Source organism: Lissotriton helveticus, chromosome 8 (assembly GCF_964261635.1).
Source record: "Lissotriton helveticus chromosome 8, aLisHel1.1, whole genome shotgun sequence".
NCBI classification, from domain to species: Eukaryota; Metazoa; Chordata; class Amphibia; order Caudata; family Salamandridae; genus Lissotriton; species Lissotriton helveticus.
Genome location: NC_136069.1, coordinates 4,614,879 through 4,636,889, shown reverse-complemented (window position 1 = coordinate 4,636,889; position 22,011 = coordinate 4,614,879). Strand labels below are relative to the sequence as shown.

The following is a 22,011-nucleotide window of genomic DNA, read 5'->3' as shown; positions in this document are numbered from 1 at the left end:
AGCTCCTAAAGCAACTGCACCCCCTAGTACAGTCAGTAGTGGTAGTGTCACTCCCAAGGCATTAGTTGGGTTAACCTTGGGTACTGAGGGGTCTGACAACTTAGTTGGCACACTCACTCAGGCTGTCCTTGTCTGTACAGGGGATATGGATATGTCCCCTGAAATAAGTCCCAATACTTTGGGCAAATACAGGCAGACACCTTTGATTAATGGCAAGATGGCTCAGGCCTATAGGGACACTTGTGCCAGTGTCACCATGGTGACACCTAACTTTGTGGACCCTGGACAGATCATGCCAGGTACTGATTTCCTGGTGACCAATGCCAGCAATGTCACTACTAGTCATAGTGTGGCAATTGTGGCTTTCTCCTGGGGTGGAGTGAAGGGACAAAAGAAAGTTGTAGTCAGTTCAGACCTCCCAGTTGATTGTTTGTTGGGCAATGATTTGGAGTCATCACAATGGTCAGAAGTGGAGCAGAGGACTCACATGGAGATGTTAGGCTTGCCAGCACATGTGCTTGCTGTGACTAGATCACAGGCCAGAAGATGCCCCACTGAACAGGTGCTGGATCCTGAAATTATGGACCAGACACCTTCCAAGAAGAAGAGCAGTAAGGGTAAGGCTTTGCCTTCCCCCTTGCCCCAGGTTGAGGATCAAGTCTCTGAGGAGGCTGATCTAGAAGAGCTGAGGGAAACTGAGCCTAAAGAGCTTGAACTTGATCAAGTTGAGTTTCTGGGCTCAGGGGGACCCTCCAGAGCAGACCTGGGGAAGGAACAGTTGAGCTGCCCTTCCCTTGAACCCCTCAGACAGCAGGCTGCTGCTGAGGCTGCAGGGAATGCCACAGGTGCCCACAGGGTATACTGGGAAGATGGACTCCTGTACTCTGAGTCAAGAGACCCCAAGCCTGGTGCAACCAGGAGGCTGGTCATCCCCTTGTCTCTGAGAGGTTTCCTTCTCACCTTGGCCCATGAGATTCCCCTTGCAGGTCATTTAGGTCAGACAAAGACTTGGGACAGGCTTGTCTCACACTTTCACTGGCCCCATATGAATGAGAATACCAAGGAGTTTTGTCGCTCATGTGTCACTTGCCAAGCCAGTGGTAAGTCAGGTGGCACAACAAAGGCCCCCCTCATACCACTACCTGTGGTGGGGGTTCCCTTTGAAAGAGTGGGGATTGACATTGTTGGTCCAATGGAACCCCAGACAGCATCAGGACACAAGTTTATACTGGTGGTGGTGGACCATGCCACCAGGTATCCTGAGGCTATTCCCCTTAGGACCACTACAGCCCCTGTAGTGGCAAGAGCCCTAGTTGGAGTGTTCTCCAGAGTGGGTTTCCCTAAGGAGGTCGTTTCTGACAGAGGTACAAACTTCATGTCAGGATATCTGACTGCCATGTGGAAAGAGTGTGGTGTGAACTACAAGTTCACCACACCCTATCATCCACAATGCAATGGGCTTGTTGAGAGATTCAACAGGACCCTGAAAGGGATGATTCATGGACTACCTGAACCTCTTAGGAGAAGATGGGATGTCCTGATCCCCTGCCTCTTGTTTGCTTACAGAGAGGTCCCACAGAAGGGGGTTGGCTACAGCCCTTTTGAGCTTCTGTATGGGCATCCTGTAAGGGGACCCCTGTGTTTGGTGAAGGAAGGATGGGAGAGACCTCTCAAAAAGCCTGCAACCAACATAGTGGACTATGTACTTGGTCTCCGCTCCAGGATGGCTGAGTATATGGAAAAGGCATCTAAAAACCTTGAGGCCAGCCAGGAACTTCAAAAAGCTTGGCATGACCAAAAGGCTGTACTGACTGTGTACCAGCCAGGACAGAAGGTGTGGGTGCTGGAGCCAGTGGCCCCAGCAGCTCTGAAAGAGAAATGGTCTGGGCCCCACACCATCATTGAGCAAAAGGGAGAGGTTACCTACTTGGTGGACCTTGGAACTCCCAGGAGCCCTCTCAGAGTGCTCCATGTTAACAGGCTCAAGGCATATGTTGACAGGAAGGACATGAGCTTGCTCATGGCCACAGATGAGGGACAGGAGGAAGAGAGTGACCCTCTCCCAGACCTGCTCACTCAGAATCCTGATGATGGGTCAGTTGATGGTGTTGTCTTTTGTGGCAGCCTCACTGAACATCAGCAACAGGATTGCAGGCAAGTTCTGCAATCCTTTCGACATATGTTCTCTCTGACACCCAGCCAAACTGATTGGTGTACCCATGATGTTGACACTGGAGACAGTCTGCCTGTCAAGAGTAAAATCTACAGACAGCCTGATCATGTTAGAGACTGCATCAAAACTGAAGTGCAGAAAATGTTGGAACTGGGAGTCATTGAGCCCTCAGATAGCCCTTGGGCTAGCCCAGTAGTTCTAGTGCCAAAGCCTCACACCCAGGGTGGTAAGAGAGAGATGAGGTTTTGCGTAGACTACAGAGGCCTCAATGCAGTCACTAAGACTGATGCCCACCCAATACCAAGAGCAGATGAGCTTATAGATAGATTGGCTTCTGCCAACTTCTTAAGCACATTTGATTTGACAGCTGGGTATTGGCAAATCAGGTTAGCTGAGGAAGCCAAACCTAAGACAGCATTTTCTACCCCTGGAGGGCATTATCAATTTGTGGTAATGCCCTTTGGACTGAAAAATGCACCTGCCACCTTCCAAAGGTTGGTGAATCAAGTCCTCACTGGGCTGGATGACTTCTGTGCAGCTTATCTTGACGATATTGCTGTCTTTAGCTCCACCTGGGAGGATCACCTGGTCCACCTGAGGAAAGTGTTAGAGGCCCTGCAAAAGGCAGGCCTCACTATCAAGGCCACAAAGTGCCAGATAGGGCAGTCACAGGTTGTATACCTGGGCCACCTTGTAGGTGGAGGCCAGGTTCAGCCACTGGAGAGTAAGATACAGGCCATCAAGGACTGGACTCCTCCAATCACCCAGACTCAGGTTCGAGCTTTCTTGGGCCTGACTGGGTACTATAGGAAGTTTGTCAGAAATTATGGGTCCATAGTGACCCCCCTTAATGACCTGACAAGCAAGAAGATGCCAAAGAAAGTTCAGTGGACAGCAAGCTGTCAGAAAGCATTCAATGACCTAAAGCAGGCCATGTGCACAGCACCTATCCTCAAGAGTCCAGATTACTCCAAGCCATTCATTGTCCAAACAGATGCTTCTGAGTTGGGTGTGGGAGCTGTTCTGTCTCAACTGAATTTTGATGGTAATGATCAGCCTATTGCTTTCATTAGTAGAAGGTTGACACCCAGAGAGAAAAATTGGTCAGCTATTGAGAGGGAGGCCTTTGCTGTGGTCTGGGCCCTGAAGAAGCTGAGGGCCTACTTGTTTGGCACTCACTTCACCATTCAGACAGACCATAAGCCCCTCTTGTGGCTAAATCAGATGAAGGGTGAAAACCCCAAACTGCTTAGGTGGTCCATTTCCCTACAGGGGATGGATTTTACAGTGGAGCATAGACCTGGGACTGATCACAGCAATGCTGATGGGCTCTCCAGGTATTTCCACTTAGAGCAAGAAGACTCACCTGGTCAAGGTTAGTTTATTGTCCCAAAGTTTGGGGGGGGGGTCATGTAGGAGAGTAGGGTCTGCAATCCTATGATCACCCAGATTTTTTGCTTTTTGCTGCACTGGTTTACGACTTTCCCTGGCTGTGGGCCTGCTAATCAGACCCACAGCCTAGCTGTTCTCTCTATCCAAATTGTACTTAGGTACTGAATTGGCACTGGGCCCTCTCCAAGTCCCTGTACCCAGGGCTGAGGTGCACCCAGAAGTCTCCCAGGGGCTGAAGCATGTATTGTGCCACCCCTGGATTGACTAACTAAAACTGACACAACTGGCTGCACGACAGCTGGGGCAAGGTGGTGTACTCACCCTTTGCTTTAGATATAGTATACCTATATCTAACCCTAAAATGGACACACAGATCTCCTATCAGTCACTCCTATGGCAGGCCTTAACAATCCTGAAGGCAGAGTGCTTGGAATCGTGTGAGATGGTGCTCTGGCATGAGCTGAGCCTGTCTGCGGCTTTCGGGATCTATCCCTTAGCCGTTTCCATGATATCGCATACCATATACTCTTAAGTGCATTATAATCCTCGCGGTTATGTGCCAACTCTGGTATCGCTTTATCAAAACATGTCGAGTAAGGTGTCATACGACTTGGAATACTAACCCCTCGCCAATTCTGGCGACGGGGTTAGCATTCCACCCTTCTAGAGGGACACGACATGCCTGTAACCTATAACCCGGTTAAAAGTCAGACAGAGCCTTAGCATCCACAAAATGGATGCTGCCACCGAGACACAAGTCTGCCCTCCTGCTGCTGGGAGTCCTCCCAGAGCAGGAGATAAGGACAAAGGGTTTCCTGCCAGGGGCGGTGCCAGCACCGTCCCAGACAGGGTTTTGTGTATTGTAGGTAGGCAGGGCTTTAGAGGAAGGTGACTGCACGTGGCACCCCGGTGCTCACTGTGCATAGGCTGGCTGGAACCAGTTCCAGGGTCACTCCAGACCCTGTGCTGGGGAAAAGCCCGCCAAGGAAGTGGGTGTAACCACCCCCCTCCTAGTCCCACCCATAGGGCAGGACTTAGTCGCGTGCCAGCCCCTTTTTACAGGATAAAGGTAGGAACTGGCCCCCTTCCAAATCAGATCATCTTTGAATCCTGAAACTACTTTCCACGAAAGGAACTCAAGACTTCTTCCTAAGATTTCTCCCTTGTGACTAAGGAGTAGTCACCCTGCACCCGCAGGCACCATCTAAGAACACTGCGGTCTGCTGCAAGTCCTTCCTCCGGAATCCGACTGCCCAGCTCGACGAGAACCGGCTTCCCTGGCACCTCTGACCTCTACCTGCATCATCAGTCACGCTGAGATTCGTGGGTGTGACGAGACCTCGAGGGACCGGCCATCTTCAAGACTGCACGACTTCTTTCCAGCAAGCCCGCCGAGTGAATTCCTGGTGAGTGCTTTGGGGTCCGAGAAGCCCCCACCCTGAGCAGCTCCAGCACCGAAGAGCAGCCTCCCAGCATCTCCACGATCTGCGTGGGGCCCTTCTGCTTTTTGCTGCCCACCGCGTTGTTTGGCTACTAGCCCGCTGGCTTGTGGCCTTCCTGACGACGCCCAACGACATTTCTGCTGCTGGTCTGGTTGCTCCAGACTGGCCCTTGCTCCCTTCCAGAAGAGGAGCACTCCGGACCCTCCTGGTCCACTCAAGACGCCATTTTGAGTCCACCGCGTGGGCTTGAATTAGCCAAGGCTTGTTGCCCAATCCTGGGTAACTTCGACGCCAACGACTTCATCCTTCGTGGGACAGCTCGCACCTCCATCCTGGTCGCCGACAACGCCTCCTGGTCCGAGAGACTGCAGAGCCCAGCAGCGCCCACTCACCTGACTGCGGTGACTTCGCCCGGTGCCATCCTGGTGCCCACTTAATCACTGGCTAGTGATTCAAGAACTTGGTCCCCTCTGCTTTCAGGTTTCCTTCTCCCTTGATCCAGGCTTGGATCCATCGAACTTTCCTTCACTGGTCGCCTGCCAGCAACTTCTTCCTTCCAGGCTCCTGGTCCGGCAACGAGATCCCCGACGTCTTTTCAGACCTATGCAGCTGCAGCCCCTGGGCTAGGTAACTTCGGCACTCCGGTGTCCCAGCATAGCCTCACTATCCAAGGGTCAGGATCCACTGTCGTTTTCTCCCTACCAGGTCGGGTTCGCCCGTGAACACTAACTTGTGAATTCTAGCTTCCATAGACTTTGTCCCGCATCCCGCGTGAGAGTGCACACTCTGCACCCGAGTCCCCTGGGCCTCCTAGTAGTAATCTAACGATTCCCTAGTCCAGTCCTAGCGATTCCAAAGCCTATTAGAACTGTTACTTACCTGCTAGTAATTCGCATTCCACTTTTAGCGTATATGGTTTTTCGTGCCCCTCGGGCATTTGTGTATAACGTGCTAACTTAAAGTATTTTCGTAAGAGTTTTGTTGTGTGCTTAGCTCCCTGCCTCATAAAGAGCCAGGGTAGTCTTGTTATAAATAAATACACTGTTTATTTTCATAACAACTTGTGTGGTGTCCTTTCACTGGGTGTTCAAGGGGTAATGTGATGGTAAAACAGCTGGCTTAACACGCCCTCTAGAGTCTTAGCCTTAGACTGCTCGTATCCATGCTACTAGGATAGCTGGTCTATAAGGTTGACTTACAACCAATCATCAATAAGGGTTGTTTGGACTGATATATAGTGATCACTAGAATAGTGAGCACTGCACATCAGGCCAACTTCTCACACCGGTCTTCAAAGCCACAGTGACTGTCAGAAACAGACTCCGGTCTTCAAAGCCACAGTGACCGTCAGAAACAGAGTCCGGTCTTCAAAGCCACAGTGACCGTCAGAAACAGACTCCGGTCTTCAAAGCCACAGTGACCGTCAGAAACAGACTCCGGTCTTCAAAGCAACAGTGACCGTGACTCTGGTCTTCAAAGCCACAGTGACCGTCAGAAACGGACTCCGGTCTTCAAGTCCACAGTGACCGCCAGAAACAGACTCCGGTCTTCAAAGCCACAGTGACCATCAGAAACAGACTCCTCAAAGCCACAGTGACCGTGACTCTGGTCTTCGAAGCCACAGTGACCGCCAGAAACAGATTTCGGTCTTCAAAGCCACAGTGACCGTGACTCTGGTCTTCAAAGCCACAGTGACCGTCAGAAACAGACTCCGGTCTTCAAGGCCACAGTGACCGTCAGAAACAGACTCCGGTCTTCAAAGCCACAGTGACCGTCAGAAACAGACTCCGGTCTTCAAAGCCACAGTGACCGTCAGAAACAGAGTCCGGTCTTCAAAGCCACAGTGACCGTCAGAAACAGACTCCGGTCTTCAAAGCCACAGTGACCGTCAGAAACAGACTCCGGTCTTCAAAACCACAGTGACCGTCAGAAACAGACTCCGGTCTTCAAAGCGACAGTGACCGTGACTCTGGTCTTCAAAGCCACAGTGACCGTCAGAAACAGACTCCGGTCTTCAAAGCCACAGTGACTGTCAGAAACAGACTCCGGTCTTCAAAACCACAGTGACCGTCAGAAATAGACTCCTCAAAGCCACAGTGACCGTCAGAAACAGACTCCGGTCTTCAAAGCCACAGTGACCGTCAGAAACAGAGTCCGGTGTTCAAAGCCACAGTGACCGTCAGAAACAGACTCCGCTCTTCAAAGCCACAGTGACCGTCAGAAACAGACTCCGGTCTTCAAAGCCACAGTGACCGTCAGAAACAGACTCCGGTCTTCATAAGCCACAGTGACCGCCAGAAACAGAGTCCGGTCTTCAAAGCGACAGTGACCGTGACTCCGGTCTTCAAAGCCACAGTGACCGTCAGAAACAGACTCCGGTCTTCAAGGCCACAGTGACCACCAGAAACAGACTCCGGTCTTCAAGGCCACAGTGACCGTCAGAAACAGACTCCTCAAAGCCACAGTGACCATCAGAAACAGACTCCGGTCTTGAAAGCCACAGTGACCGTCAGAAACAGACTCCGGTCTTCAAAGCCACAGTGACCGTCAGAAACAGACTCCGGTCTTCAAAGCCACAGTGACCGTCAGAAACAGACTCCGCTCTTTAAAGCCACAGTGACCGTCAGAAACAGACGCCGGTCTTCAAGGCCACAGTGACCGTCAGAAACAGACTCTGGTCCTCAAGGCCACAGTGACCGTCAGAAACAGACTCCGCTCTTCAAAGCCACAGTGACCGTCATAAACAGACTCCAGTCTTCAAGGCCACAGTGACCGTCAGAAACAGACTCCGGTCTTCAAAGCCACAGTGACCGTCAGAAACAGAGTCCGGTCTTCAAAGCCACAGTGACCGTCAGAAACAGACTCCGGTCTTCAAAGCCACAGTGACCGTCAGAAACAGACTCCGGTCTTCAAAGCCACAGTGACCGTCAGAAACAGACTCCGCTCTTCGAAGCCACAGTGACCGTCAGAAACAGACTCCGGTATTCGAGGCCACAGTGGCCGTCAGAAACAGACTCCGCTCTTCAAAGCCACAGTGACCGTCAGAGACAGACTCCGCTCTTCAAAGCCACAGTGACCGTCAGAGACAGACTCCGCTCTTCAAAGCCACAGTGACCGTCAGAAACAGACTCCGGTCTTCAAAGCCACAGTGACCGCCAGAAACAGACTCCGGTCTTCATAAGCCACAGTGACCGTCAGAAACAGACTCCGGTCTTCAAAGCCACAGTGACCGTCAGAAACAGACTCCGGTCTTCAAAGCCACAGTGACCGTCAGAGACAGACTCTGGTCTTCAAAGCCACAGTGACCGTCAGAAACAGACTCCTCAAAGCCACAGTGACCGTCAGAAACAGACTCCGGTCTTCAAAGCCACAGTGACCGTCAGAAACAGACTCCGGTCTTCAAAGCCACAGTGACCGTCAGAAACAGACTCCGGTCTTCATAAGCCACAGTGACCGCCAGAAACAGAGTCCGGTCTTCAAAGCCACAGTGACCGTCAGAAACAGACTCCGCTCTTCAAAGCCACAGTGACCGTCAGAAACAGACTCCGGTCTTTAAAGCCACAGTGACCGTCAGAAACAGAGTCCGGTCTTCAAAGCCACAGTGACCGTCAGAAACAGAGTCCGGTCTTCAAAGCCACAGTGACCGTCAGAAACAGACACCGCTCTTCAAAGCCCCAGTGACCGTCAGAAACAGACTCCGGTCTTCAAAGCCACAGATTACCGTCAGAAACAGAGTCCGGTCTTCAAAGCCACAGTCACCGTCAGAAACAGACTCCGGTCTTCAAAGCCACAGTGACCGTCAGAAACAGACTCCGCTCTTCAAAGCCACAGTGACCGTCAGAAACAGACGCCGGTCTTCAAGGCCACAGTGACCGTCAGAAACAGACTCCGGTCTTCAAAGCCACAGTGACCGTCAGAAACAGACTCCGGTCTTCAAAGCCACAGTCACCGTCAGAAACAGACTCCGGTCTTCAAAGCCACAGTGACCGTCAGAAACAGACTCCGCTCTTCAAAGCCACAGTGACCGTCAGAAACAGACGCCGGTCTTCAAGGCCACAGTGACCGTCAGAAACAGACGCCGGTCTTCAAGGCCACAGTGACCGTCAGAAACAGACGCCGGTCTTCAAGGCCACAGTGACCGTCAGAAACAGACTCCGGTCTTCAAAGCCACAGTGACCGTCAGAAACAGACTCCGGTCTTCAAAGCCACAGTGACCGTCAGAAACAGACTCCGCTCTTCAAAGCCACAGTGACTGTCAGAAACAGACTCCGGTCTTCAAAGCCACAGTGACCGTCAGAAACAGACTCCGGTCTTCAAAGCCACAGTGACCGTCAGAAACAGACTCCGGTCTTCAAAGCGACAGTGACCGTGACTCTGGTCTTCGAAGCCACAGTGACCGTCAGAAACAGACTCCGGTCTTCAAAACCACAGTGACCGTCAGAAACAGACTCCGGTCTTCAAAACCACAGTGACCGTCAGAAACAGACTCCGGTCTTCAAAGCGACAGTGACCGTGACTCCGGTCTTCAAAGCCACAGTGACCGTCAGAAACAGACTCCGGTCTTCAAAACCACAGTGACCGTCAGAAACAGACTCCGGTCTTCAAAGCGACAGTGACCGTGACTCCGGTCTTCAAAGCCACAGTGACCGTCAGAAACAGACTCCGGTCTTCAAGGCCACAGTGACCACCAGAAACAGACTCCGGTCTTCAAGGCCACAGTGACCGTCAGAAACAGACTCCTCAAAGCCACAGTGACCATCAGAAACAGACTCCGGTCTTGAAAGCCACAGTGACCGTCAGAAACAGACTCCGGTCTTCAAAGCCACAGTGACCGTCAGAAACAGACTCCGGTCTTCAAAGCCACAGTGACCGCCAGAAACAGACTCCGCTCTTTAAAGCCACAGTGACCGTCAGAAACAGACGCCGGTCTTCAAGGCCACAGTGACCGTCAGAAACAGACTCTGGTCCTCAAGGCCACAGTGACCGTCAGAAACAGACTCCGCTCTTCAAAGCCACAGTGACCGTCATAAACAGACTCCAGTCTTCAAGGCCACAGTGACCGTCAGAAACAGACTCCGGTCTTCAAAGCCACAGTGACCGTCAGAAACAGAGTCCGGTCTTCAAAGCCACAGTGACCGTCAGAAACAGACTCCGGTCTTCAAAGCCACAGTGACCGTCAGAAACAGACTCCGGTCTTCAAAGCCACAGTGACCGTCAGAAACAGACTCCGGTCTTCGAAGCCACAGTGACCGTCAGAAACAGACTCCGGTCTTCGAAGCCACAGTGACCGTCAGAAACAGACTCCGGTCTTGAAAGCCACAGTGACCATCAGAAACAGACTCCGGTCTTCAAGGCCACAGTAACCGTCAGAAACAGACTCCGGTCTTCGAGGCCAAAGTGGCCGTCAGAAACAGACTCCGGTCTTCAAAACCACAGTGACTGTCAGAAACAGACTCCGCTCTTCAAAGCCACAGTGACCGTCAGAGACAGACTCCGCTCTTGAAAGCCACAGTGACCGTCAGAAACAGACTCCGGTCTTCAAAGCCACAGTGACCGTCAGAAACAGACTCCGGTCTTCAAAGCCACAGTGACCGTCAGAAACAGACTCTGGTCTTCAAAGCCACAGTGACCGTCAGAGACAGACTCCGCTCTTCAAAGCCACAGTGACCGTCAGAAACAGACTCCTCAAAGCCACAGTGACCGTCAGAAACAGACTCCGGTCTTCAAAGCTACAGTGACCGTCAGAAACAGAGTCCGGTCTTCAAAGCCACAGTGACCGTCAGAAACAGACTCCGGTCTTCATAAGCCACAGTGACCGTCAGAAACAGACTCCGCTCTTCAAAACCACAGTGACCGTCAGAAACAGACTCCGGTCTTCAAAGCCACAGTGACCGTCAGAAACAGACTCCGGTCTTCATAAGCCACAGTGACCATCAGAAACAGACTCCGGTCTTCAAAGCCACAGTGACCGTCAGAAACAGACTCCGGTCTTCATAAGCCACAGTGACCGTCAGAAACAGACTCCGCTCTTCAAAGCCACAGTGACCGTCAGAAACAGACTCCGGTCTTCAGTAGGTCCGACTCCAAACAATGACAATGTCTCTGATTTTAATATAAGGACACAGCAAAACACCAACCACATGCCTAGGAGAGGAGGAGGAAAAGCCACGTGAGACAGCCCCCCTCCCCACACCTCTCCCACCCTCAAACCTCTCCATCACCACTCTCACACCTCTCCCACCCTCACACCTCTCCCTCTCTCACACCTCTCCCATCCCACTCCCCCAGAGCAAGAAACACACCACATACAACCGGCCTGACAAGACCGTGCCAGCAGAGCGGGGAGTGCCACACTTACGCTGCCCCCAGCGCCCCGTCCGTGGGTTCAGGTAGTTGGGGTACAAGCCATTGGGACGGTCCATCTTCTTGAGAAGCTTCCGGATGTGCATAACCTGGAAGTGAAGAGAAACAGGGGTGTCAATCACAAGCAGTTGTCAAGAGACACATGACCCTACTACATGGCAGACCTCAGGCTGCAGAGTCACTCATCTTTAGGACAGTGAGGGATGGAGTCTGTACCACAGCCCTCTCTCATACAGCACTGCTGTGTGCCTGGTCTGTGAGAGGTTAGACCACAGACACATCTCACACCACAGCCCTCTCTCATACAGCACTGCTGTGTGCCTGGTCTGTGAGAGCTTAGACCACAGACACATCTCACACCACAGCCCTCTCTCATACAGCACTGCTGTGTGCCTGGTCTGTGAGAGCTTAGACCACAGACACATCTCACACCACAGCCCTCTCTCATACAGCACTGCTGTGTGCCTGGTCTGTGAGAGGTTAGACCACAGACACATCTCACACCACAGCCCTCTCTCATACAGCACTGCTGTGTGCCTGGTCTGTGAGAGCTTAGACCACAGACACATCTCACACCACAGCCCTCTCTCATACAGCACTGCTGTGTGCCTGGTCTGTGAGAGGTTAGACCACAGACACATCTCACACCACAGCCCTCTCTCATACAGCACTGCTGTGTGCCTGGTCTGTGAGAGCTTAGACCACAGACACATCTCACACCACAGCCCTCTCTCATACAGCACTGCTGTGTGCCTGGTCTGTGAGAGCTTAGACCACAGACACATCTCACACCACAGCCCTCTCTCATACAGCACTGCTGTGTGCCTGGTCTGTGAGAGCTTAGACCACAGACACATCTCACACCACAGCCCTCTCTCATACAGCACTGCTGTGTGCCTGGTCTGTGAGAGCTTAGACCACAGACACATCTCACACCACAGCCCTCTCTCATACAGCACTGCTGTGTGCCTGGTCTGTGAGAGCTTAGACCACAGACACATCTCACACCACAGCCCTCTCTCATACAGCACTGCTGTGTGCCTGGTCTGTGAGAGCTTAGACCACAGACACATCTCACACCACAGCCCTCTCTCATACAGCACTGCTGTGTGCCTGGTCTGTGAGAGCTTAGACCACAGACACATCTCACACCACAGCCCTCTCTCATACAGCACTGCTGTGTGCCTGGTCTGTGAGAGGTTAGACTACAGACACATCTCACACCACAGCCCTCTCTCATACAGCACTGCTGTGTGCCTGGTCTGTGAGAGCTTAGACCACAGACACATCTCACACCACAGCCCTCTCTCATACAGCACTGCTGTGTGCCTGGTCTGTGAGAGCTTAGACCACAGACACATCTCACACCACAGCCCTCTCTCATACAGCACTGCTGTGTGCCTGGTCTGTGAGAGCTTAGACTACAGACACATCTCACACCACAGCCCTCTCTCATACAGCAGGGCTGTGTGCCTGGTCTGTGAGAGCTTAGACCACAGACACATCTCACACCACAGCCCTCTCTCATACAGCACTGCTGTGTGCCTGGTCTGTGAGAGCTTAGACCACAGACACATCTCACACCACAGCCCTCTCTCATACAGCACTGCTGTGTGCCTGGTCTGTGAGAGGTTAGACTACAGACACATCTCACACCACAGCCCTCTCTCATACAGCAGGGCTGTGTGCCTGGTCTGTGAGAGCTTAGACCACAGACACATCTCACACCACAGCCCTCTCTCATACAGCACTGCTGTGTGCCTGGTCTGTGAGAGCTTAGACCACAGACACATCTCACACCACAGCCCTCTCTCATACAGCACTGCTGTGTGCCTGGTCTGTGAGAGCTTAGACCACAGACACATCTCACACCACAGCCCTCTCTCATACAGCACTGCTGTGTGCCTGGTCTGTGAGAGCTTAGACTACAGACACATCTCACACCACAGCCCTCTCTCATACAGCACTGCTGTGTGCCTGGTCTGTGAGAGGTTAGACTACAGACACATCTCACACCACAGCCCTCTCTCATACAGCACTGCTGTGTGCCTGGTCTGTGAGAGCTTAGACCACAGACACATCTCACACCACAGCCCTCTCTCATACAGCACTGCTGTGTGCCTGGTCTGTGAGAGCTTAGACTACAGACACATCTCACACCACAGCCCTCTCTCATACAGCACTGCTGTGTGCCTGGTCTGTGAGAGGTTAGACTACAGACACATCTCACACCACAGCCCTCTCTCATACAGCACTGCTGTGTGCCTGGTCTGTGAGAGCTTAGACCACAGACACATCTCACACCACAGCCCTCTCTCATACAGCACTGCTGTGTGCCTGGTCTGTGAGAGGTTAGACTACAGACACATCTCACACCACAGCCCTCTCTCATACAGCACTGCTGTGTGCCTGGTCTGTGAGAGCTTAGACCACAGACACATCTCACACCACAGCCCTCTCTCATACAGCACTGCTGTGTGCCTGGTCTGTGAGAGCTTAGACTACAGACACATCTCACACCACAGCCCTCTCTCATACAGCACTGCTGTGTGCCTGGTCTGTGAGAGCTTAGACTACAGACACATCTCACACCACAGCCCTCTCTCATACAGCACTGCTGTGTGCCTGGTCTGTGAGAGGTTAGACTACAGACACATCTCACACCACAGCCCTCTCTCATACAGCACTGCTGTGTGCCTGGTCTGTGAGAGCTTAGACCACAGACACATCTCACACCACAGCCCTCTCTCATACAGCACTGCTGTGTGCCTGGTCTGTGAGAGGTTAGACTACAGACACATCTCACACCACAGCCCTCTCTCATACAGCACTGCTGTGTGCCTGGTCTGTGAGAGCTTAGACCACAGACACATCTCACACCACAGCCCTCTCTCATACAGCACTGCTGTGTGCCTGGTCTGTGAGAGGTTAGACCACAGACACCTCTCACACCACAGCCCTCTCTCATACAGCACTGCTGTGTGCCTGGTCTGTGAGAGCTTAGACTACAGACACATCTCACACCACAGCCCTCTCTCATACAGCACTGCTGTGTGCCTGGTCTGTGAGAGCTTAGACTACAGACACATCTCACACCACAGCCCTCTCTCATACAGCACTGCTGTGTGCCTGGTCTGTGAGAGGTTAGACTACAGACACATCTCACACCACAGCCCTCTCTCATACAGCAGGGCTGTGTGCCTGGTCTGTGAGAGGTTAGACTACAGACACATCTCACACCACAGCCCTCTCTCATACAGCAGGGCTGTGTGCCTGGTCTGTGAGAGCTTAGACCACAGACACATCTCACACCACAGCCCTCTCTCATACAGCACTGCTGTGTGCCTGGTCTGTGAGAGCTTAGACCACAGACACATCTCACACCACAGCCCTCTCTCATACAGCACTGCTGTGTGCCTGGTCTGTGAGAGGTTAGACTACAGACACATCTCACACCACAGCCCTCTCTCATACAGCACTGCTGTGTGCCTGGTCTGTGAGAGCTTAGACTACAGACACATCTCACACCACAGCCCTCTCTCATACAGCACTGCTGTGTGCCTGGTCTGTGAGAGGTTAGACTACAGACACATCTCACACCACAGCCCTCTCTCATACAGCACTGCTGTGTGCCTGGTCTGTGAGAGGTTAGACTACAGACACATCTCACACCACAGCCCTCTCTCATACAGCACTGCTGTGTGCCTGGTCTGTGAGAGGTTAGACTACAGACACATCTCACACCACAGCCCTCTCTCATACAGCAGGGCTGTGTGCCTGGTCTGTGAGAGCTTAGACCACAGACACATCTCACACCACAGCCCTCTCTCATACAGCACTGCTGTGTGCCTGGTCTGTGAGAGGTTAGACTACAGACACATCTCACACCACAGCCCTCTCTCATACAGCAGGGCTGTGTGTCTGGTCTGTGAGAGCTTAGACCACAGACACATCTCACACCACAGCCCTCTCTCATACAGCACTGCTGTGTGCCTGGTCTGTGAGAGCTTAGACCACAGACACATCTCACACCACAGCCCTCTCTCATACAGCACTGCTGTGTGCCTGGTCTGTGAGAGCTTAGACCACAGACACATCTCACACCACAGCCCTCTCTCATACAGCACTGCTGTGTGCCTGGTCTGTGAGAGCTTAGACTACAGACACATCTCACACCACAGCCCTCTCTCATACAGCACTGCTGTGTGCCTGGTCTGTGAGAGGTTAGACTACAGACACATCTCACACCACAGCCCTCTCTCATACAGCACTGCTGTGTGCCTGGTCTGTGAGAGCTTAGACTACAGACACATCTCACACCACAGCCCTCTCTCATACAGCACTGCTGTGTGCCTGGTCTGTGAGAGGTTAGACTACAGACACATCTCACACCACAGCCCTCTCTCATACAGCAGGGCTGTGTGCCTGGTCTGTGAGAGGTTAGACTACAGACACATCTCACACCACAGCCCTCTCTCATACAGCAGGGCTGTGTGCCTGGTCTGTGAGAGCTTAGACCACAGACACATCTCACACCACAGCCCTCTCTCATACAGCACTGCTGTGTGCCTGGTCTGTGAGAGGTTAGACTACAGACACATCTCACACCACAGCCCTCTCTCATACAGCACTGCTGTGTGCCTGGTCTGTGAGAGCTTAGACCACAGACACATCTCACACCACAGCCCTCTCTCATACAGCACTGCTGTGTGCCTGGTCTGTGAGAGCTTAGACCACAGACACATCTCACACCACAGCCCTCTCTCATACAGCACTGCTGTGTGCCTGGTCTGTGAGAGCTTAGACTACAGACACATCTCACACCACAGCCCTCTCTCATACAGCACTGCTGTGTGCCTGGTCTGTGAGAGCTTAGACCACAGACACATCTCACACCACAGCCCTCTCTCATACAGCACTGCTGTGTGCCTGGTCTGTGAGAGCTTAGACTACAGACACATCTCACACCACAGCCCTCTCTCATACAGCACTGCTGTGTGCCTGGTCTGTGAGAGCTTAGACTACAGACACATCTCACACCACAGCCCTCTCACACACTGATACATGCTGACAGTCAGACACATGCAGAGGTTCAAAGATGTGGGAAGTGTCGCTGCAGATAAGCAGGAGGTGTGGAGAGTCTGAGCAGAGACACAGTCAATGTTGCCATGTTTAGGGGAAGGGCCAGTATCCTATAGCAGAGAAATGGGTACATGGCATGTGGATCAATCAGGTTCACATGTGTATAGCACATGCAGTCTACCCAGGCGTGACAGAGGCCCCACCCACCTGGAGGGGTGTACATAAGTAAAGGGCAAGGGTCTCCGAGGCTTCCAGGGTCAGGCTTGCAGAGCCTGGGTATGTCTCCGGAGCTGGCCTGTGGGGTGCAGGCAGTTCAGCAGATCTCCAATTTAATGTAATCTAATGTAATCCATTTATAGAGTGCATGGTTACGCCACCGGTGTCCCCGCGCTAAAACAGACTCACAGAAAGGCATATTCAGCTACTCCAACTTAGAATCATTGGAGCATCAGTCCTGGTGCCTGGGCAGTGGTATCCATAACATCTCCCCCAGTCCTATCAGACTGTTGTTGCTTGGTTGCTGCCCCCGGGTGGGTTCAGTGAGCTCACTTTCATGTCTGCATGGTGGTCCACCTGGGGTCTCTCCAGACTTGAGCCTGGCTAGGGGTATCCCTGACGGACAACGATCTGTTCGATCTCCTCCAGTCCTATTAGACTGTTGTTAGCCGGCTGACTCCATGTGGGAGGTTCAGAGAGGTGGGTTATGTCTTCCAGGTATAGTCTTGTGTCAGAGGATACTTCTTCCAAGCTAAGGTGATAAACTTATCTCTTTCAATGGGCCAAAATCATTCCGCTCCTTAAAAAACCTTCTGCAGATCCGGAGGCGCCTGGTAACCGCAGGCCCATCTCTCTTCTACCTTCTCTTTCTAAGGCGCTGGAGAAGCACGTGCATAGAGTGATATCGAGCTACACTGAGAGTCATAATCTCCTCCACATCACTCGATCTGGCTTCAGGGCCAATTATAGTACGGAGACGGCTCTGCGGGAGGTTACAGAGCACGTCAAGGAAAAGCGCGACCAAGGCGGCCGAGCTATCCTTATTTTATTGGACCTATTGGCGGCCTTCGATACGGTCCCACATGACAGGCTCCTGGAGAGGTTGAGTGATCTTCGCATAAGCGGGTCTGCGCTCCCGTGTCTAACCTCTTTTCTTGAGGACAGAAGTCAGGAAATGTGGGCGCCCCTGTTTGCTGCTCCCGTGCCCAACCTGAAAGTAGGGTCCCACAGGGCACTGTTCTAAGCCCCACTCTCTTCAACCTTTATCTTTCGTCCCGAGCATCTCTGGCGGAAGCTTGTGGGGCCAAAATAATCTCATATGCTGATAATACACAGCTGACTTTCACCTGCGAGAAGGGAATGTATTTTGGTGGTGAGAGCATCAGATCACGCCTCAAGAAGGTGTTCACCTGGCTCAAAAGGAACCGACTCAAATGTAATTACGAGAAATCGGAAATTGTCTTTTTTGGCTCTCCGCCTGTGATTGACAGTAGACAATGGTGGCCGGATGAGATGTCGCCGCCCCTCTCAGCCCAATCCACATTAAAGAATCTCAGCATCTACATTGGGAGCGCTCTCTCTGTGAGACCCCAAGCCCAGTCTGTAGGGAGCATCTGCTATGGCATGCTGCATATGCTGAGGAAGTTACTTCCTCTTTTCTTCACCCCAGGAAAACCGTGGTCCAAGCTCTGGGTACTTCCAGACTGGACTACGCTAACATCCTCTACCTGGGCCTTCCAGACTATCTCCTCCAGCGCCTTCAAGTGGTTCAAAATGCAGCGGCCAGACTGGTCCTTAAGCTGAAGCCCATGACCCCCATGACCCCGCATCTCAAGGCATTGCACTGGCTTCCGATGAGGAAAAGGATCAACTTTAAGGCCCTGGTAATGTTCTCCAAAGCCCTTCATGGTAGGGGCGCCGGCTACCTTAGGGCACGAGTCAGCCACTACCTGCCTGCCAGATCCCCGAGGTCATCCTCCAAGGGCCTGTGTCCCCGGAGGACGCCTTGCCCAGGTGGGGGGCAGATCTTTCGGGCTGATGGGAGCTCAAGGGTGGAACCAACCACCGGCTTCTCTCAGATCTACGGCTGACCTGACGGTTTTAAAGAAGCTTCTCAAAACGAGGCTCTTTCAGTGCTAGGTGTGTGTGTGTCAGGTTTGTTAGTTTGAGACCATTAGCACCGGGACACTCTTGCAGAGTAGCAGTGCGCTCCATAAACGTGTTTCATTCATTCATTCATTCTGCAAAGTCTTTGCCTTTAGTATGTTCCGCTCCACCAGAGGCTTCCTGTGAGCCTCTCGTGTGAGACGTGTCTCAGACTTTGATTCTTGAAGACTTTACCCATTCTGGATCAGCCATAGTCCAGAGTGTGTTCCCCTGGGTAAGCTTCACTTCCACCGATAGGGCAATACAAAGCTGAAGTAGAGGTGTGTATCATCGGAGTATTAGTGAATCTTGATGCTGTTGTCTGTGAACAGAGCACCACACAGCTCCATGTAAAGGTTGAAGGTGACAGGAGACAGTATGAACCCCTGGGGGCCTCCACATGTGACGGGATCTTTTGTGACCTGGAGGTGCCGATGTGAACAGGCTGGTGCCGGCTGGAAAGGTGGAAGGCCGACCGGTAAAGTACATAATCTATGAATCCCGTTCACTGGTCGAGGGTGCGTATGAAGGTGCGATTGTCACTGTGTCGGAGGAACCCAAAAGGTCCAACAATACCAGAAGGCAGGGGTCGTCGTCATCTGTGGTCAGGAATGCACAGTCTACGATGGGCAAGGTGAAGGTCTCTGTGCTGCAGCGTGATCTGAAGCCAGATTGGTGGTCGTGCACGAGATGGTCGGCACGGACGTGATCTTGGAGTTGAACGTAGAAGGCTTTTTCAGTGCTGTTGTTGATGGATGATAGATGAGTGATGGCCGGTAGTTGGCGAGGTCATCAGGGTCTGGTCTCCTTAAAAGTGGGATCAACTCACCTCTTGAGAGCTTTTGGGGAGAGGCCTTGAGTGAGAGGCATTGACAATGATAAGCCGGGGTAAGAGAGCGTCCCCAGAGAGAGCCTTGATGAAGGCGATGGTAAGACATCATCTTCATAAGAAGGGGCGCTGAGGGATTTCAGGGTCAGTCAGACCAGGGAGCGAGGAGGCTCAGGAGGCTGACCATCAGGAGTTTGCCTGGGAGGGGAGGGCAGAAGAAGTGACAGACATTTGGTATCGTCGATGAGCTGTCGAATCTCCTGTATTTTTTCAGTGAGGAAGAGGGTGATTGCTTTGCACTTTTCTGTAGGGTAAGGAATAGCCGGGTCTGGCAGGGGGTTGATGCAGCGCTTGACCATCTCGAGAAGCGGTCCGCTTCTGTTGGCGGTTTCACTGACGGTGCTGGTAAGAGCTTTGCATTGGCCGATGTGAGGAGCTCTCTGACCAGAGGAACGCCACTATCAAGAGGCCCTCGGGAGCTCTGTTTTCCATTTTCAGACCCGTCTGTGAATGGATCGCTTATTGTCATCAAGGTCTTTAGAATACCAGGGTACTGAAGGCTGTGGCGTGAACCTGGGCTTTGTAACTGACCGGTGCACATTCACCTCCCAAAGCTTCGCTGGAGGTGTTTAGAAGGGTGAGATCACACACAGGTGTGTCCCCTTCATTTGTAATCCAGAAAGGAGGTCTCCCTCTCCATGGAGGTCCTCTTTCCTTTGGAGAAGTGTGGCTCAATGGTTAGAGCGGCAGACCCTGATGCAAAGGTCTGGCCCGGGACCAGGGTTCGATTCCCCGCCTCGGCAGGTCTTGGGCTCAAAAATGCCACGGGCCTAATTATTCTCGCCTCGGTGCCTATTCCAATCATGGAGTCCCACTCTGCAACTCTGGGCAATAGCTTGCTTAATCTCCACAACGGCCCCCACAACGCTAAGGATGCCTGGCTTCACCTTGGGGGTGCCCAGGAGTGGACGCCTCACAGGGAAAGCCAGGATGGGTTCCACAGCGGTATTCGTACAAGCGCCTTGAGACCCTTGCGGGTGAGTAGTGCGCTATACAAGTATCAATTTACATTTACATTTACATTTTTCCTGGCAGTGGGCGTTTCTCCAGGTCTCGCTGACTAATGGACAAAGCTGCTCGCCCACCTCTCCACCCCAAGCCATGACCATGGAGGGGCACACAGACACACACACGCCTTGCACCCTCCACCCTGAGCCATGACCCTCCAGCCTCCCCTAAGATACGCATACCTCAGTCACTCCAAATACCAGGCAGCAGAGGCTGAACCAGGACTGGGGAAGCATCTTGTGATACCATGAGAGGTGACACAAATGGACACACATGTGGACGGGCACACGTACACAGACACACGCCCGTACCCTCCACTCTGAGCCATGACCCTCCTGCTTCCTCTCTAAAAGAAGCATATGTCAGTTACTCAACACCAGGCACAGACACGCATGTGGACGGGCACACATGGGGACACACACTCGCCCGTACCCTCCACCCCGGTGCGACCACGCTGCCCTTACCTTATTGTAGTACACAGGGTCTCCGCTCAGGTAGCTGAGGTGCACAAACTCCATGTGCAGGGTACCAAACTCTGCCAGGATGCTGCTGCCTGCCGAGGCCCAGCCCCAGTTCCGCCCGACACCACTGCAGAGAAACACAGGAGGCCATGAGAGAAGGCTTGGTGTGACAGGGAGAGCTGAGGGTACTGGGGGAGAAGACAGTATGGAGAGAGCAGAGTGAAGTAGTGATATCTTGTTAGAAGGTGGTCCTGACACTATGGGCCGCCTGGATTTTTCGCTTTTTGAGCACCTAATTATGGAGCTTTTACTGTGGGGGAGCCTCATAATCTGGGACTCATCCACAGTGAACTCATAATGAAGGAGACTGCATGGAGATTTTACTGGCGTCCGCCTGGCTTGACTAGGCCGCTGCGCAGATGCTGGAGTATGGGACACCGTGCTGGTTACATGCAGACACGGGTGTACATGCGTGTGCACACGTGTAGGAGCTGCGCAGTGGAGATTCCGAGCGGGCGCAGTCCAGGAGCAGCTACAGAGTGAATGGTGTGGCAGGACTTTTGCAGATTTGGGTGGTGACATGGAATAGGCTTTATACCCTGGGTAGGAACATGCCAGGGAAAGTCAGTGTGTTTTACTGTGTTTTCACTTCATTATTCCCCTATGGGGATGTGGGGCCCATGGCTAAAATGACTTCCACAAGGCCTACAGATTCCAGACATGCACTAAAGTCCATTGTAGAGTAGGTGAAAATAAGTATTCTGCAGAGTCCAAAGTCATATTTGTGCTGCTTTTGGGTCATACAGAACTGTCCTATTTCTCTGAGCCAGGCATGACCAGACCCAGGCTGAGGGTTGACCTCAGCTGGATGGATTGATAACCTTTCTTCCACAAGCTAAGGCCTCCTCTCCACAAAGAATAAGATGGGTGGGGCTACAGGCTCATCCATTAACAGCTGTCACTGGGTGCCAGGCACCAGGCTGCACCAAGAAGGAAAGAGTTGGGTTTCAGAGGCTATGTGGCCAGAGACACTGGATGACTCCATTTTTAACAAACCAA

The 22,011-nt window shown here is 52.5% G+C and overlaps 1 protein-coding gene across 1 annotated transcript in view; it reads right to left on the bottom strand.

Annotated features, from left to right (window-relative positions):
• The window catches only part of MAN1A2 (mannosidase alpha class 1A member 2), a 375,381-nt gene that overhangs the window by 108,976 nt on the left and 244,394 nt on the right, over positions 1–22,011 (bottom strand). Inside the window, exons 8-9 of the mRNA XM_078656339.1 lie at positions 20,956–21,079; positions 11,366–11,459 (exon numbers count right to left, since the gene is read on the bottom strand). Coding sequence (XP_078512465.1) covers positions 11,366–11,459; positions 20,956–21,079 — 218 coding nt within the window. The remainder of the gene's footprint in view (positions 1–11,365; positions 11,460–20,955; positions 21,080–22,011) is intronic.